Source organism: Puma concolor, chromosome C2, assembly GCF_028749965.1.
Source record: "Puma concolor isolate L17-30 chromosome C2, mPumCon1.1.hap2, whole genome shotgun sequence".
In the NCBI taxonomy this organism is placed as follows: Eukaryota; Metazoa; Chordata; class Mammalia; order Carnivora; family Felidae; genus Puma; species Puma concolor.
Window position 1 is genome coordinate 91,683,054 of NC_141675.1, and position 18,638 is coordinate 91,701,691.

At 43.9% G+C, this 18,638-nt stretch overlaps 2 protein-coding genes across 6 annotated transcripts in view; one reads left to right on the forward strand and one right to left on the reverse strand.

The window, feature by feature from the left end:
- Window positions 1-565: 565 nt before the first annotated feature.
- On the reverse strand, window positions 566-8,931 carry DTX3L (deltex E3 ubiquitin ligase 3L). Its single transcript, XM_025913953.2, has 5 exons — window positions 8,551-8,931; window positions 6,814-7,019; window positions 3,488-5,026; window positions 2,848-3,065; window positions 566-1,018 (listed from the first exon to the last, which is right to left on the reverse strand). The coding sequence occupies exons 1-5, from the start codon at window positions 8,732-8,734 to the stop codon at window positions 949-951; spliced, it is 2,217 nt and encodes a 738-aa protein (XP_025769738.1). The 5' UTR covers window positions 8,735-8,931; the 3' UTR covers window positions 566-948.
- The window catches only part of PARP9 (poly(ADP-ribose) polymerase family member 9), a 37,978-nt gene continuing 27,345 nt past the window's right edge, over window positions 8,006-18,638 (forward strand). The window contains exons 1-6 of one of the 5 annotated variants that reach the window (XM_086675258.1): window positions 8,823-8,911; window positions 9,279-9,420; window positions 9,666-9,697; window positions 13,159-13,271; window positions 14,220-14,253; window positions 16,081-16,922. In XM_086675258.1, coding sequence (XP_086531384.1) covers window positions 13,248-13,271; window positions 14,220-14,253; window positions 16,081-16,922 — 900 coding nt within the window. In that variant the 5' untranslated portion in view covers window positions 8,823-8,911; window positions 9,279-9,420; window positions 9,666-9,697; window positions 13,159-13,247. Of the gene's footprint in view, window positions 8,134-8,788; window positions 8,912-9,040; window positions 9,421-9,665; window positions 9,698-13,158; window positions 13,272-14,219; window positions 14,254-16,080; window positions 16,923-18,638 lie in introns of those variants that run through there. The other 4 variants (XM_086675257.1, XM_086675260.1, XM_086675259.1 and 1 more) reach the window with 4 other exon arrangements.

An 18,638-nucleotide genomic window follows, 5' to 3' on the forward strand; every position in this document is an offset into this window, starting at 1 on the left:
AAGGAGCAAGGACCAAGTTAGAGGACTGGTCAGAGTTCAGAGTTTAGAGGTTAAGTGTTCTGGAGTAAAGAAACTCAGTTTTCCACATCAGTAGTAAGGTCTCCAGATATGGCTTCCTTACTCCTGTCTCTGTCAAAGATTCAGGGAGCATATAACCCTCTGCTGGGTTATTAGTAACCTGAGTCAGGCAGCAAAGCATTATGAGGCACCAACTGCATACCAGGCTCTGTACTGTGAAAAATAATAGACTTACTCCTTTGTTGCCCAATCTCTGCTTCTGGCCACTTTTTTGGCCATGAGGGAGGGAAGAAAATGTGTGTCTCTAATTTTCCATAACCAAAGCCCTTTCCTCTGCCACTCATACTAGGATTTTACTTTTAGGGTAAAGAGAAAACAAACAAACAAAAAAACCCCAAAAGGCTATGTCAGAGACAGCAGTAGAAAGAGGATCAATTGACAGCTACTATTTCAACTGAAGAACACAGATTATTTCAGACCCCCAGTACTCCACTCCCTACTCCCCAAAGAAGACACCAGAATGAGGCACAACACCTCTGCAGCGAAATCACATTGATTTTGGAGCTTTCTTTAATTTTTAATTTTTTTAATGTTTATTTTTGAGACAGAAAGAAAGTACAGGGGAGGGAGGGGGGTGGGGCAGAGAGGATCTGAAGTGGGCTCCATGCTGACAACAGAGAGCCCAGTGTGGGGCTGGAGCTCATGAACTGTGAGATCACAACCTGAGCAGAAGTTGGATGCTCAACCAACTGAGCCGCCCAGGCGCCCCTAGAACTTTTATCTTCCATAAAAAGTAACACTCCAGAAATGACAGACTAGTAGATTCTTACTTCTAAACAGACCACTTCTTGAGATGAAAAAAAATTTAAATATGTTTCTTCAACTGTGTCTTTTGAAAGCTTGGCTCAAGACATCCTTCCAGCAGTTTTCTTACTCAATTCCTTTATCTTTCAGCTCTTGTTTAACACGTTTCAAATAACCAGGATCAGGGTAGCCAAACCTGCAGAAGGAAAAAGCCCTTTAGCTTCTTCACAAATGGTCTTAAGAAATCTGTACAGTAGATTCCTGGCATTAACATTCAGTGTTGCAAACATTGAAAACAATCTTAAAGACAGATGACTTATAATCACTTGTAAGTGTGTAGAGGTGAGTCATTTAGCTGGTAAGTGAGCCTAGCTGTCTGCCCAGGATCTGCCTTCCACCAAGATGTTTTCATTTTCAGCTCATTGGTAAGCAGTCACTTTCCTAAAGTCATACTATACTATATTTTTATGGAGAATAATAATTTTCTACAGGAGAATTTTCAAATTTGGTAAATTTTCAAAAGTCTCAGGATGCATTCCTTTTTTTTTAAGTTCTTTTTTATGTTTATTTTTGAGAGAGGGATAGAGTGTGAGTGGATTGGGGGGGGCAGACACACACACACACACACACACACACACACACACACACAGAATCCAAAGTAGGCTCCAGGCCTCAAGCTGCCAGCACAGAGTTACTAGCACAGAGCCCGATGCGGGGCTCGAACCCATGAGGAAACTGGACAGCTATATGGAAAAGAATAAAACTGGACCACTTTCTTACACCATACCCCAAAATAAATTCAAAATGGATTAAAGACCTAAACATAAGACTTGAAACCAAAAAATTCCTGAAAGAAAACATAGGTAGTAATCTCTTGGATGTTGGTCTTAGCAACTTTCTTCTGGATATGCTCAGGCAAGAGAAACAAAAGCAAAAATGAACTGTTGGGATTACAGCAAAATAAAAAGTTTTTGCAATAAAACAAAAAGGCAAAATACTGAATGGGAGATGATACTTGCAAATGATAAATATATATATATATATGTATATATATGTATATATATAGATATATCTATCTATATGTATATACACTCTATAGCTATGTAATAGAATATTACTCAGCCACAAAAAAGGATGAAATCTGCGGCACCTGGGTGGCTCAGTTGGTTGAGCACCTGGCTTTGGCTCAGGTCATGATCTCACAGTTCAAGCCCCATATCGGGCTTGCTTATGTCAGCACACAGCCCTCTTTGATCCTCTCCATCTCTCTTTGCCCCTCCCCCACTTGAGCTCTCCCTCTCTCTCTCTCTCTCTCTCTCTCAAAAATAAATAAATATTAACTTTTTTTTAAAAAAGGATGAAATCTTGCCATTTGCAACAACACAGATAGACCTAGAGATGATTATGCTGGGTGATATAAGTTAGAGAAAGACAAATATGCCATATGACTTCACTTACACGTCGGATCTAAAATACAACACACACACACACACACACACACACACACACAGAAACAGTGTCACAAATACAGAGAACAAATTGGTGGTTGCTGGAGTAAGGGAGGCTGCTGGTTGGGGGAGACAGGCAAAAGAGGTGAAAGGGACTAAAAGGTACAAACTTCCAATTGTAAAATAAATTAAGTCACAGGGATGAAAAAAATACAGGGAATACAGTCAGGGTATTATAAATATTACATCTATAATGTATATAATATACCTTATATTATGTATATAATATATATATTGTATATATATGTAATATAGTCAGAATATAGTAACAACTTTGTATGGTGATAGTAACTAACTACACTTGTGGTAAGCACCACCTAATGTACACAATTGTGGAATCAACAGCTGCACACCTGAAACTAATATAACATTGTATATCAACTATACTTCAAAAAAAAGACTTTATTGTATCCAATCCCACTGCTGTAAAGTCTCCTTATAGCCACATCCTCAAATTGCCGTATTTTATAACCTCTAAATCCTATTTAGCAATCATTATGTTTCAGAAGGTTCTCACTTTTGCGGGCCCCCAAAACGGGATGTTTTGTGGTGGATGTCATTCCATGTAATGACATCTGAGATTCCTAATGCTCGAGACTCCCCCACCGTAAAAATCAGCTTTTGGTTAAAGGCCCTACGAAGCAGTCTCAAAACTTCGATTCCTTCCTCATTATTGGGCAGGTATGCTGTTCGTTGTACTCCAGAGTATGCCTTTCCTGGGTTTGGGTGCTTTTCCTGTATGAAGACAAGAAAATATCACCTGAAAACACTCCCATGTCTAAATTTTACTCTACCGATAGACATGCTCATTTGTAGATAAGGAAAATCAAAAACAAACAAAATATTAAAGGTTTGTGCATATTCCCAATAATTCATATATCTCCTCTCTCCCTATGTTCATGCTGGAAACACTATTCATCTTCTGATTTGCACCATTCTAACACATAATCACCACTCACTCTTTCTCTGCCTTAATAGACACAAAAGATACCTAAGTTATAAGCAAACATTGCTACCTTTATCACTATTTAAAGCCCTTGCATATATAACCATGAAAATAATACCCTGGGAAATCCAGTAATTGGCAAGAGAACAGTCTCTTGCTCTGTAATTCTAACATACTGGAAAGAAACCCACGCACCTCAAGAAACACTTACTGTTTGAATGCCTCCTTTCATGTTATAATTAATCACAATGGAGCCACAGGATTCATAACCTGGAAGTGAGTCTTCTAGGACAGTGACAGTCATGGTTCCCTCTGGCTGATTGCCTTTCTGGATACCATAGGAAGTCTGGCACACAGGACAGACCGGTTTATAGGACATGGCTTTGTTGATACAAGGGGAGCAGAATGCGTGCTTGCACTTGGGTAGCACTTCTTTGTTACTAATCATGTCCATGCAGATGCTACATATGTCCTCTTCCTTGTCCATGCCTGACGCCCCAGAACCGGCAGGGTGCTGGAATGTGGGTGAAGCTGTTTTTGAATCATTACTGTCAATGTCCATGGATGTTTCGTGGTCCTCATTCCATTTGTCTCCAGCTAATGGGGACATCCCCACTTTTTTAAAGATATACTGCTTTGCCTTTGCAAGGTGATCTGGCAATCCAATCAAAGTCATTGACTCTTGATTCAGTACAAAGTGTACATTAGGATGCTTTTTCCTAAAGCCATCAGCAAACTTGGTCCCATGTAAGTGCATTCTCTCTTTGCCCAAAGGTTTCAGGGAAAGAACTTCTCTCAACACTTGACATGACACATGTTGATAGACATCAATGAAACTTGCATAAGCATGGGCAGACAGATCTAATTCCTTGTCCTTAGGTTCAAATAGGATGCAGGTTTTCTCAGTGTTTCCTGAAACCTTACATTGAGTGTCATACTTTTTTTCTATCTTTGGTATCTCCTGGAGTATTTCAGCTTCTAAAAGCTTATACTGAAAAGTATCAACTTCAATTCCATTCATCATGCATCTGGGAGTTGATATTTTCACAGGTCCCATGACAGGACTTTCAGAGTCTTTCAGAGCAAAAAAATATCTGGCAGCTGAAATGTCATCTTGGGTCCCAAGGAGAGTTAATTCTCCTCCTTTTTCTTTTATAAGGAGCTTTGTAAACCGATGATTCAATTCCTGTTTGATTTTATTTGCCTGCTTACTGTCTGCGAAAACAACACATTGTTGCTCCAGAAGTCCTACAGTTTTCTGAAATTCACTGACAAAAAACTCCTGAGCTGCTCTGAGGTCACCTGGTTGATTCGAGGTGAAGTCTAAATAGACTATGTTCGAACTCTGCTGGATTATTATTTTTACACCAAATCTGTTCTGTATTGAGTCCATTTTATCAGGATAGATAAATTGGAAGTATTCAAAGAAAGGCAAGGGAATTTCAAAATGGCCACTTTTTTCTTCTGCCCTGTTTTTTGGTTCAGGGGAATAAGGGCAGCCGTTCTGGTGCTGATGGACTGGCTCCTTCTCTGTTGTCAAAGAGGAAGATTCATGTTTCTGCCCCCTTTCCCGGAGCTGCTTATTCAAGAAGTGATGTATTTTTTCAATATCTCCGAAGGTACCACACACCTTCTCAATTCCATTGTGCCCTTCCATCTTTTTGATGTTGGGGCAGATGGTGGTTATGTGTTCCCTCTGCTCTTTAGAGAAGAGGTCACAGTTCAGGTCAGCTGTGACACTAAGAAAGATCTGAAATTTTAAAAGGAACAAACAAAATCTGTCAGACATCAGCTCAACAGTCTCCTGTCAGGACAGTGTCTAGAGACCAGACAAATAGCCATTATGTCTTCCCTTAGCAGAGAGGGTGACTTCTTTCAAACCCTTTTTGCGGAGGATGCCGTATGCTACAGCCCAGAGGTTCTCAGCTCTGTCTGCACATTAGAATCACCTGGGGAATGAAAACAAAGCAAAAGAAAAACAAACAAACAAACAAACAAACAAGCCAAGGACCAGGTCCATCTCCAGAGAGTCTGATGTAACTGTAGAGCCTGGGCACGAGGCGTATTTAACAAGTGACGTGGACAAGAATTCCGGATTCTAGAGCCTCCCACTCTCTCCGCTATTGGGGAATGGAGTGAAGGGAAGGTACTTCTGCTCTCGGGCCAGCAGCCGTGGTTCTCACAAGAGTCCGTGAGCTTGGAAGGGAGTCATAAATCTGAAAAGGATGTTTTTTCCTATTCTTTTTTTTCCTATTCAGTTTTTTCACTTCTTCAACTCCCCTCCTTTTTAAAAACAGAAACAAAAACAAAAATTAAACACCTAACTGCATGCAGTATTGCTGGGCCCTCTAAATCCTGTCCTTTGAGAAGCTCTAATATAGGACAAAAAAACAGCAGTTAAGCTAAAAAGGACAGAGGCAAATTGAATGTAATCGAAAAGCCAGATTTCTATGATCTGCTCCCCTCAAGGTTTTTGCATGTGCTATTTCCTCCACATGTAACGTCCTTCCTCCAGATCTTCTTTCAAATGTTTCTCTGAATGCGGCCACTTCTTACACCTCCATCAGGACCACCCAGACTCCAAGCCACTGTCATCTTGCTCCTGGCCTGCTGCAAGCCCTCCTAACTGGGCTCTCACCTCCTGCTTCTGCTCTGGCCCCTTCTGAGGACACTCAGTCCTCCACACAGCAACCGTTACATTACATTTAGAAATGTAAATCAGATCACCCTACTCCCCTGGTTCAAAATGATTGATCAGATGAATCCCCTAATATTGAAGTTAAAATCCAAAGTCCCTACCTTCATCCCCCCAAAACCTGACTTCTGGCTACTTCTCCAAATTCCTTTCCTGTCACTCTCTTCCTTGCCCACTGCCTTTTAGTCACACCTGTCTCCCTCCTTGAAGCCTTGGGGTTGAGGATAGAAGCTCCTGTCTCAGTGCCTTTGCACTTGTGCTTCCCTCTGCCTCAGACATTCTTACCTCACTTAGTTAGCTCCCTTACTTCATTCATGTCTCTACTCAGACACTATCTCATTTGAGAGGTTTTTTCCTGATATCTTATTTACAACAGTGGTCTCCAGATCCTGTGACAGTGCCTGGCACACAGCAGGCAGTTGATATTGATTGGTTGAATGACTGCATGGCTGGCTCCTTCTCATCACTCAAGTCTCAGGCCAAACGTCATCTCCTCAGAGAAACTGTCTCTGACTTCTGGTCAGAAGCAGCACCACTCCCTTCCCCTTCCTCACCCTGGCCCTGTCACCCTCTAAGGCAAAACCCTATTATATTTTCTTCATAGCACATATCACTGCCTGAAATTATTTTACTTATCTTGTTTACTTGCTTCTTGTCTTTCTATGTACCTCCCCACCCAGCGGGGACCTTGTCTATTGTGCTCACTTCTATGCCCCAAGGCCTAAAAGAGTACCCGCCTCCAAGTAAGTCTTCAGCAAGTGGTGGCTGGATCAATAATGAAAGATATGGTGAATGGAGAAGAAGGTGCAGGAACATACCCACCTCCTTCTTTCAGTCCTCACCTTTTGGACACAGGAATCCACGGCATTAGGAATATGTTCTTTGTTTGGATGCCTCTCACCAGAAGCATCTTGTGACTGTGCCAGTGAAGATGTTCTGGGTCTTGCATTCTTCTCTGTTGGATTCTCAGTGGGCTCCAGAAAAACAGTCACAAGTTTGTTGTCAATCATAATTTGATGCTTTTCTTTCTTCAAGACTCTCTCTTTAGCTTCAGTGGAAACATTTAACACATACATACACATGGGAAAGGCTTCAAATAAACCTCTTATTCGCGCATCTGTACCCTGCCCCAGCAGCTTCCCAGGAAGGCTGCTCCCTGCATCCTGGAATGGTGGACTGATGACAGGGCATCTGTGCAGGAGCTATTCAAACTCTAACGGGGGCAGCTGTAGAAATGAAAGCTCATGATAATGGAATACAGTCTACTCTTTAAAAGTCGCGTTTCTGAAAATGTCTCCAACTTCCCATTTTAATGATATGGAATAATATTCATTATATAAAGTTAAGTGAAAAGAGCAAGAATCAAAAATAGAATTCCTAAATGACAAGAGTTTACAGGTATCTAGGGGAGGGAAAGGTGTTCTTCCCAGAGCTAAGAAATTTGAGTCAGGATGAGGATACTGGAAAGCATCAACTTTAAAATGCAGTCTGATCAGGGGCCCCTGGGTGGTTTACTTGGTTAAGCATCTGACTCTTGGTTTTGGCTCATGTCATGATCTCACGGTTTCGTGAGTTCGAGCCCTACATCGGGATCTGTGCTGACAGCACAGAGCCTGCTTGGGATTCTCTCTCTCCCCTTCCTCTGCCCCTCCCCTGCTCATGTTGTCTCTGTCTCTCTCATAAATTAATTGATTAATTAAAAAAATGCAGTCAGATCAGATCACCAACCAACTGGGCACTACTGGGCTCTCGTCTCCCTGTTGGGTTGCATCTTTGGGCAGCAAGAGGCCCTCCCCCACCATTCCTCTCCCCACCAGACAGTGTGTAGCAAGCAAAACGGAGTCTCTTATGTCAAACAGGGGCCTGGGTCAAGCAATGACACAAGTAGTTAAAGGTACTGCAGCTAAGAGACATCGCTGGGCCCAGCATCAGCTGACACCCCAGAACTGATAACAAGCAGAAGCAGAGGAGGTCGGCAGAGGCCCAAGACCAATTAAATCCCTTTAAAAAGCAGGACGGGATTTTTGCAGCAAACTGTCAGACTCTTCAGACATGACCTCTCTATGTCAGACCACTTAAAAAAAGGCAGCTGCAGAGGAAGGTCCTGCCCGACTGATCTACGAAGAGAGCTGAGATCCTTCACCGCTTGAAAATAATAAGCAGTAAGTGCTGAGAGCTGACCCCAACAAGAGAGAGGCCTTATCTCAACTGCGCGCTCACAGACTGATTTCACCTTTAGTTCGTTAACTTCCTACACCCTTCTGTTACTTTGTTGTGTGGCTCGTCTTCTGTCCCGCTCCGTGTGCTGTGTAAGAAGTGAAGTTTAATCACATGGTGAAATGTCACTGAGTGTGGAATCCTGAACCTGCTTTATAATTGTGGTCAACTTTGCTATATATATGCCGAATAAAGCTGACCCTTTGTGGAAAGACACAATTCCTGTGTGCACCTTCACCCCATGCTCACGACCCGGTGCTGTGCTTTCTCCCGCCCTCTGTCTCCTACGTCACGTTGACCTGGGTCTGCTTGGAATCCCTCAGGGCCGGGTCCCTTTGCACCCGCAGCGGCCCGATGCTCACCTTCCCTTTCCATGAACGTCACCTGGAAGGTGACCTGGTCCCTGGGGTCGAGGGGCTGGACGGTGCACTCCCCGCCGCCAGAGTTCTGGCTCTGGAAGTAGATTCCCAGCTTCAAGCGTGTTCGGGGGCTGGACTCGGACACCCTCACCAGCAGCGGGGACGGAGAACGGAGGGTCGAGGCCATGGCTCTCGGCGTCGTCGGGCTCCGGGGGTGCGTCTAGGCCGGGGCGCGAGTGCGCCGCGCTCCGCCGCCCTGGGCCGCAAAGTTTCAGTTTCGCTTTTCCGGAAATCCCTCCCCGTTTCTGCAGAGTCGTTCCCCCTCCTCTCTGGGCCGCCCTCCCTGCTGTGGCCCGCCCGCCGGGTGAGTAGGTCCAAGCCCCTCAGCCCCTGACCCGCCGCCGGCCTGGGGTTGGGGGGCGCTGCCGCTTCTCTCCTGCGGGCTCGGGCGGGGTGGGGGGGGTGGGGGTGGGGGCTCCAGAAGCGGGTTCCCAGGGCCCTGCGTCCCCTTGTGAGGATGGGGACGGCGCAGGGCTCTACGTCAAACTAAGTTTCTCCTGTGTTTATGATTCCTTTTATTAACTCTTCTTGTTGTTACTATTATTTGCGGCGAAAATGTAATTCACATTGTGAATTCGGGTAAAACGTACCTACATTTCTTTTAAAATTTGAATTTGTTTACCTGCATTATGACATGTCTGCAGTTATCTCCCTCCAACTCTATCCTTTAGAGTGGCCCTTGGGACTTTTGTACCCTGAGGCCTCGATTTGGCTAACAGTACCGACCTGGGTAACGTCCTGCGTACCAGGAAATAAAGATGAGAGCAGAGGCCCTGACCTCAGGGGCTGGGAAAGGAAGGTGGACTTGTGAATAAAGAAGCAAAATCTGGGGCGCCTGGGTGGCGCAGTCGGTTAAGCGTCCGGCTTCAGCCAGCTCACGATCTCGCGGTCTGTGAGTTCGAGCCCCGCGTCAGGCTCTGGGCTGATGGCTCAGAGCCTGGAGCCTGTTTCAGATTCTGTGTCTCCCTCTCTCTCTGCCCCTCCCCCGTTCATGCTCTGTCTCTCTCTGTCCCAAAAATAAATAAACGTTGAAAAAAAAAAAATCTTTAAAAAAAAAAAAAGAAGCAAAATCTTTTGAAGGCCTCCAAGAGTAAGTTGGAAGCAGAATCTTAATTAAGAGTGAGGGGTGGGGAGCATCTGAGGCACTAGGATCCCTGGGTCTGAAGCACAGAGGGAGGGGCACTTGGTCTTGGAGGAGGTGAGATGGGACAGAGGAAGTGTCTGGGTCAATGCCGACCAATAGAAATAGGATAGGAGGTGTGTAGGTAATTTTAAGTTTTTTTAGTACCCATATTTTTAAAAGTATATGCTCATTGATCAGTTAACACCTGTGTCAATTGACCTAAGTACAAAGTTGTTCTTTACAGCCTTTATTACAATAGCAGAAGATTGGGAACTCCTTAACTATCCATAAATAGGAAGACCTAGAAGTTTAATAGCTTATAGTGCATCTATACAATAGAATGTAAAAAGCAGCAAAAAGAATGAAGAAACCCTTTATGTGGTAACATGGAAAGATCTCAAAGATACATGACATGAAAAAGGCAAAATGCAGAAGAGTGTGTAAAAGATGCTACCTTGTGTGTAAAAATGCCTCTGAAAGGATCCAGGACAAGCTAATAACATTGATTGCATCTGGGAAGGAAGCTTAGGGGTACGGGAGGGAGACTTTTAAATTTGTGTAAATGTGAACCAGTAAACATTATACCTGCTCAAACAATAAAATGTAAACTTGAATACATTTCAATCTTTATTTTCTTTAAGGTTATTTATTTATTTTGAGAGAGAGAGAGTGCACGCACACGCACAGGAGGGAGAGAATTGCAAGCAGGCTCTGTGCTGACAACACAGAGCTTGATACGGAGCTTGAACTCACGAACTGTGAGATCATGACCTGAGCTGATACCATGAGTTGGATGCTTAAAGCTTAACTGACTGAGCCACCCAGGAGCCCCTACATTTCAATCTTTAAAAAGAATGTATTGCCTCAAGGCAACAGGTTCTGAGGCCCTGAAATGAAATTTTGTCAGTGGGCAAGGAGAGTAGGGGCAAATGTGAAAGTAATTTAGGTGGTCAGGACCCAGTGATGGGTTGAATATGGCACAATGGAGAAGATTCTAGATTTCTGATTTGAGTGGGAAAATGGTATATCATTTACTGTACTGTGGAATCCAGGAGATAATGTGTGGATTTTGGAGGGGCTGGTGAGAACGGTAGGGGTTAGGGAGTAGGGAGGGAGAGATTATGGGTCCAGTTTTGCAGAGGCTGTGTGTGAGGGGACTATGGGACATCCAGGTGAAGTTGAAAATTGAGGATCAGGAGAAGCATAGCCTAGAGATAGGTATGGAAGTCATATTTGTGACTGGTGAGTTGGAGCCTTGAGAGTGGATGAGATCACCCTTGGAGAGTGGGTCGAATGAGCTGAGAAGCACCGGTCAGACAGATTTCTGGGGCATTCAATTAAGGAGTAGACCATGGAAGTGAATCCAGGCAAAAGGCCTGTAAAGGCAAGGTGAGAGGTAACAAAAGAACCCAGGGAAGTTGGCATAGGAGAAGCCAAGAAGGCAGAGTTTCAGGAATCAAAGAATGAAATGCTGTAGAGAACCGTCAAGTAAAGATTGAGACAAAAGATAGACTGCTGAGATTAACCATATGGAGGAGTGCTGGGGTGAGATGGAGAGCCAGACTACAGTGTGCCGAGCATGCAGATGGACAAGAGGAGAGTCAACTCCTTCATACTACCCACGGAGAGAAAGAATAGGAACCATTGATGGAAAATCGGGAAGGCATTTGTTCTTACTGTTGTTTTTATTTTTAAAAAAAAATTTTTTTTTTCAACGTTTATTTATTTTTGGGACAGAGAGAGACAGAGCATGAATGGGGGTGGGGCAGAGAGAGAGGGAGACACAGAATCGGAAACAGGCTCCAGACTCTGAGCCATCAGCCCAGAGCCCGACGCGGGGCTCGAACTCACGGACCGCGAGATCGTGACCTGGCTGAAGTCGGACGCTTAACCGACTGTGCCACCCAGGCGCCCCATTACTGTTGTTTTTAAATTGGAAGAGACTGAATGGGGCAATATGTTCCTTGTTTCTAATTTCTTTGGGCTTAAGTGAACCCTACTCCCACTGCCAAGTCTATCCCTAGGTCTTCAAGGAAAATCCCTAGATCTGAAGGAAAAACAAGTACAACAGCATCTAAAGCAAAAGCCCACTGGAAGCCCATAGCCAAGCAGACACTGAAGCCATCCTTCTTTTGTGAAAACAGCAGTGCCCTCTAAAGGCAGAAATGTATCTTGTCGTTGCATTTTGGGATTCTATTGGACTTGCTGCTTTTCCTGATTCTTAAGAATGATTAGTGCTCTGGGGGGGCGCCTGGGTGGCTCAGTTGGTTAAGCATCCAACTTCCACTCAGGTCATGCTCTCATGGTTTGTAAGTTTGAGCCCCACGTTGGGCTGTGTGCTGACAGCTCAGAGCCTGGAGCCTGCTTCGGATTCTGTGTCTTCCTCTCTCTCTCTGTCCCTCCCCTGGCTCATGCTCTCTCGCTCTCTCATTCTCATAAATAAATCAGTAAATCAATAAATCAATAAAAGAATGATAGTGCTGTGCTGCTGTCGATAGTGCAACAAAAGTTTTCTGCAACAGAGGCATTAGAAATCATTTCAGAGGCCTGAAGGCAACTATGTGGGCAACAAAGGTGAGCAACTGTATCTTCAAGCATTGCCATCATCATTCTCCTAAAACTTGCCAGTCTTTAATTCCTCCCTATTAGAGGGACAATTTTTAAGATACATTTTTTTAAGAGTTTCTGATTTTTATCCATAATACCCCCCCCCCCCAACTTTTTTTAAGTCTTATTTATTTTGAGAGAGACCACAAGTGGGTGAGGGGCAGGGAGTGAGAGAATCCCAGGCAGGCTCCATCCTGCCAGCACGGAGCCCAAGGCAGGGCTCAATCCCAGGACTGTGAGATCATGACCTGAGCCAAAATCCAAGAGTCAGCCAGCCGCTCATCTGAATGAGTCACCCAGGCGCCCCTGACATTCCGCTTTGTACTTTGATCAAGGATATTTATCACAAACTTAGTAACACACACTCTTCACTGGCACAAGCACAATTTCTTCTTTCTTCAGATACCCTTCAGGCGTCTTCATGCACTCGTAAGTCCGGTTTTTCCTCATTTTTTTTTCTTTTGAATGCAGTGCTCAATCCTACCTCTTGGTTTCATCCTCCTCTCCTAGATATGTAAAAGCTTGCTCCATGTTTCAAGGCCTGGCTCTGCCCTTGCCTCTTCCCTTAAAGGTTTCCCTGCTGTTGTCCACATAGCTCTTTTCTTTCTCTGAACTACGGGGAAGGTTTCAACTGGAACCTCTCTGTGAAGGATAGAAGGCGAACAGCAACAACAGCAGCAAAAACAATGTGTGCTTCTTCACCAATGAAATTAAAAACTACTCAAGATCAGAAATCATATTTAGTCTTCCTATGGTGTATTCTTACCAAATTCCCTGAGAAACTAGTCCGTGCTTATTTCATCGTTTCTATTCATTCCTAGAAGCAGGCAACCATATTTGGGAATGACAAGTTTATGCTTGGAAACACAAAACAGAGTATAAACGGCTAAAGACCCCAGGGGCCTAGAGGATGGACTTTTCCAAGGTAGAAAGTGTAAGTATCTACACATGATGAACTTTGATCAGCACATGAATAGTTTTTCCTGTAACAGAATCCTGGGGTCTTTAGTTCTACTTGGCATTCTTCTTTGGTTTTAATAGCCCAATGAAAGTTTTTACCTTGCACCATGTGAGAGATGGGCAATCAAGAATGTGCTAATGTAAGCAACAGAGTCAACATGAGAATGGGCGTGGTTTGTTTGTTTGTTTGTTTGCTTTTTAAACAAACAGAGCTCAATGGGGCTTGAACTCCTGACTCTGAGATCAAGACCTGAGCTGAGATCAAGAGTCAGACACTTAACCCACTGAGCCACCCAGGTGCCCCAAGGATGGGTGATTTTTAAAAAAATGTCATCTCAGCATCGTTTTGATTCTATCTACTCATTCAGCAATTCTGCCTTTGCAGGATGAGTTGGGGAAGATAGGAGAGGACTGAAAATCAGAGAATAGAGAAAAGGCACCTCGTGTGTTTAAACTGAAAATGCTATGTTCAGGCTTGTGTCCTGAAATAAACCATTGAAAGTGGGTCCTTACTGGTAGATGGGGAGGTGTAGCTGATGAGGTTCATGTGCCCATGTCTCCTGTTTCGTCTAGTGAAACCCCGCAAACCTTTGGAGATTGGAGGCCTCTCTGGGAGTTTGGGGTCATTTTGGTTTGTGACCTTTGGACCTTTTCAAGTGTTAATCTCCAACCCTTCATCTCACCCTGAATTAGAAGTTCATTGGCCTTCAGGGAAGTAGGGTAGGGTCAGTGTTTGCTGGGACATTTAGTATTTCAAGTATGTCAGGTACACAGATTAAACAAACACGTGTTCCCCTTCCCCCTCAAACCTAGTGCTTTTCGTGGAGTTTTTGTTGCTATGTATTTATTAGGCTGTAATTGTTATCAGTAATTCTGTAGTCGTTCATTTGCAATTTTTTAAAAACCATTTTATTTATCACAGGGTCCTGGAGCAGTGGCTTACAGTGAGAAATCAGGTAGGATCACCTCACTCTTGTGTCGGCGGACCTCTGCTTAGGCCTTTCCTCCTTGGAGAAAGGGGAATCTAGAAGCAGAATGTCTCCTCCCTCCCCAGGTGCTCAGGTGTGAGAGGGCATCATGGTGACCCAGCACATTCCTCAGAAGGGAGACTGCTTCAGGGGCAGTGTGACACCAGCAGGCGTATTCTCTTAGTGCTCCCATTGATCTTTTGCTTTGCCCACCAGATGTGAGACTCTTCTGACCACAGCCCCAGAGCTGATAGTGGCCAGAAGTGACCCACTGATTGTCCTTGTGCTTAGCAAGTTGTATGAGCCGAATGGAACCTGCCTAATCACAGGAGTGGCCCACGTGAGATTTTTGACCAAAGCACAGGCCAACTTGATTTGACTATTCATATGCTGCCACCAGAGACTGAGGCCACCAGAGATCTTTCTAGGTGGCTCAGATTAAAAATGGGAGTTGAAGTAAAATGTAATTACTTACTATTTTATCTGTTTTGTGACACACATTTTTTCACATCTCTGAAATAGGGTTACTCCCTAACGGTCAGTAGAGTGCCTTGGCTTAACTGGCATCGTTGTTTCCTCTCTCAGTGGCATGTGATAATGGTGGCTTAGGCTTCATGAAATACAGTGTCACGGGTTTCTCCAGGAAGCAGAAACTGAGATGGAGTTAGGGGTACACAAGGTTTATTGTGAAAGGAAAAGAAAAGAAACCAGACTGGGTGGTGGAGACTACAATGAAAACCTGGCAGAGCTCTGCCAGCCTGAAAGTACCCATTACAGAAGCCCTATGTTGAACGTGAATGACTGGGCTCAGCCGTTGATGGGTGCCACCCTGAGGATACTGTGACCTTGGCTGGAAAGCTGACATGGACCCTGAGGGATGACTAACAACTGGAAGCTGTTACCTTACCCTATTCCTCCCTTTATAACTGCATTGAAGTTTGGGGGAGGGGGGGTCCGAGCAGCACATCTTATCTGCCACATATACAATAAAAATACTTCTTAGGTTTAATTCCACCAGAATTGTGCCATGAAAGTAGAGTATGATGAAGAATCATTTACTGTAGCACTATCAGTGCTCCACACACTTGCTGGACCGTGCCCCCACAGAAGCATTCTCAACCAGTGACTGATGGAAGTTGAATAAATATCAGGTTTTACCCCTCTGGTGGTAGAACTGAGACACATGATCTGCACTGCCCCCTAGTGAAGTGAAACTTCATTTGCTTTGTAACACACCCTGTATTCATTTCCTTCCTTGCAGGTCTTACTTCCTTTTCACTCCGCCCTCCTCATCCTCACCCACCCCTGGTGTTTTCTAGGGTCACCTCCCGAATAAACTTACACTCAAATCCTTATTTCAGAGCCTGCTTTAAAAGAACACAAACTGAGACACTGACAAAAGCAAACAAGTTAGGAATAAAGCCTCCATATATATTTGACTCATAATTAGGTCCTTTCCCATACATAGGCCTGAAGCATGGGTTCCCAGAGTCACCGTATTTACATAGATTTTAAGAATTCGGGAGTCCCCATACACATAGTTTTCTCACCACCATCACTGTAACATACCATTTACTGAGTACTTACTGTGTGCCAGACACAAAACTAAGCACTTTATAGATGACCTCTCATGAACAACTCTTGTATATCCGTGGTCTAGTTACATGTCTGGTTGAAAAGGAGAACCAGGAAGGGGGCGAGAGGAAGTTCATCTCTTTTGCACGTGGGAAGCTCAGTGTCCTGGTGTGAAATGGAATTATATCCTTTGCAAAGGAACCCTTGCTCATTTATTTTTTATTTTCTCTCCTTTTCCAGAGACTGCCACTCTTGAAGAAGGCTATGGTTGGCAAATTCCCATTGATCACAATGCCTTCACAATTTTAAAAAATAATGAGAGTCAGCTGTGTGAAGTCCTTCAGAATAAATTTGACTGTATCTGTACCCTCATCTCTCCGTCCCCAGAAGGTAACAGTGAGTCTCTGCAAGTCTTCAGACAAATGCTCATTCCTGGGTTGGAGTTATCTGTTTGGAGGGATGACCTCACCAGACACACTGTTGATGCTGTGGTGAACGCAGCCAATGAAGAACTTATTCATGCGGGAGGCCTGGCCCAGGCCCTGGTGAATGCTGGAGGCCCTGAAATCCAAGAGGAGAGCCGAAGGTTTATTTCCAGATTTGGTAATATACCAACTGGTAACATAGTTATCACAAGAGCAGGGAGACTTCCCTGCAAGTTAATTATCCATGCTGTTGGGCCCCGGTGGGTGGCAAAAGATCGTCAGAGATGTATCTGTAAGCTGCAGAAGGCCATTAGAAATATTCTGAATTATGTCACCGAGTCAGACGTTGAGACAGTAGCGATTCCAGCCCTGAGCTCTGGGATTTTCCAGTTCCCTCTGGACTTGTGTACACAGACCATTGTGGAAACTATCAGTTTTTATTTCCAAAGGAAGCAACTGGCTGGTAATTTGAAAGAAATTCACCTGGTAAGCAATGAGTACCCTACTGTTGTTGCCTTTAAAAATGCTTCAGAAGTAATCCTAGGGGTGAACAAGCCAGGATCCCGGGTGAATCAAGAAGCCACCCCACCTGTCAACACGATTATTGTAAACAATTTGACTCTCCAGATTGTCCAGGGCTACATTGAACAGCAGGAGGTAAGTCTTTGTTTCTGATCTCTTCCCCTGCCAAAGGAGATCCCTGATTACCTACCAAGTATTTTTTTTTTAATGTTTGTTTACTTATTTTGAGAGAGAGACAGGCAGGTATGGGGAGCACAAATGGGAGAGGGGCAGAGAGAGTGAGAGAGAGAATCCTGAGCAGCCTCTGCACTGTCAGTGTGGAGCCTGACTTGGGCTCAAATTCATGGGCTATGAGTTCATGGCCTAAGCCCAAATTGAGAGTTGGACACTTAACCAAATGAACCACTCAGGTATTTTTTCTTAATACATACTATTTCAGATGCTGTTGAGAAAGCATCTTGTTAAGGCTAAGAGTATGAACTTCAAAGATAGTCCCTCTGGATTTGAATGCCAGCTGTGCCATTTGCTAACTGGGTGATCTGAATCGAGTTCATTTATCTTTTGGTCCTGGGTCTCCTCACCTGTAAAATGAGAATAATCATAGCACTTATATCTTAGAGCATGAATCAATACACATAAAATGTTTAGAATAGAGCTTGGCACATGATAACTATTTATGATTATTATTGTCATTATTCTTAGGTAGCACGAGGAAATGGAACAATCTTTGATTCCAAGGAACTTGAAATCTATTATACTTTTTAAAAATGTTTATTTATTTATTTTGAGGGGGAGAGAGTGTGAGTGGGGAAGGGGCAGAGAGAGAGGGAGAGAGAGAATCATAAGCAGGCTCCACACTTAGCACAGAGCCCAATGTGGGGGTCAATCTCACGACCGTGAGATCAGGACCTGAACGCATATTGAGAGTCAGATGCTTAACAGACTGAGTCACCCAGGCGCCCCTATTATCCTCTTTTTATCTAAGAAAAAAATTCTCTATTTGAAAAATCCCATCGGGGAAACAAACCATCTGAACATTTCTGAAGCAACCTATCACTATTAAACAAAAAAGTCTTAATACAAAATAAATTCGCAGTATTTAAGAGTATGTAAATTTGTGACAAGAATGTAGTAGACCAAGAAAGATTACTTCAGGAGACATGGGTTTTGAATTTGATCTCAAGTTATGATGGGTATGAACTGATGAGAGTGGCAGCCTGGCTGCTTAGAATGACTTGATCAGAGAGACACAGAAGTGGTTGACAGACTGAAAATAATGGACTAGACAAGTCAGGACTGGTCAGGACCAGTCAGGAGATCTGGGTGAAGCTGTAAGTTGTATACTTAGTATACTGCTCTGTGTCAGGGGTTGTGGAGAATACAGAGGGTAACTTAGCATTTAGCCAGGGCTCATTGGGCACAAAAGTGAGGGCCCTGGCAAGGAGGAGAGAGAATCAGGGTAACCATGAACCTGGATATTTCTGGGTTAGTGAACCTCCCCTGTTGGGCAGAGCACCTTAAGGATGGGGATCATGACTTGTTCATCTCTGTGGCCCCAGGGCCCAGTCTGGGCATGCATGCATCTAGGTGTTCAGCAAATTATTGATGAAAAAGTTAAGGGGCAGCAGGGAAGAGGAAGAGAAAGAATATAAGGCTATATTCTTTTTATTTCTGACCAGTGATGTCACACTTAAGTTTCTCCTATGGCCACAATCAAATAGACTTAACCATAAGTGAGAAAATACCCCAAATCGCCAGCAAGACAATTAGAGAAGAAGACTGAGGGGACCCACCCCACAAGATGAAACATTTATTCAATAAGTCATTAATATGCCACTTAAAAAATTTTTT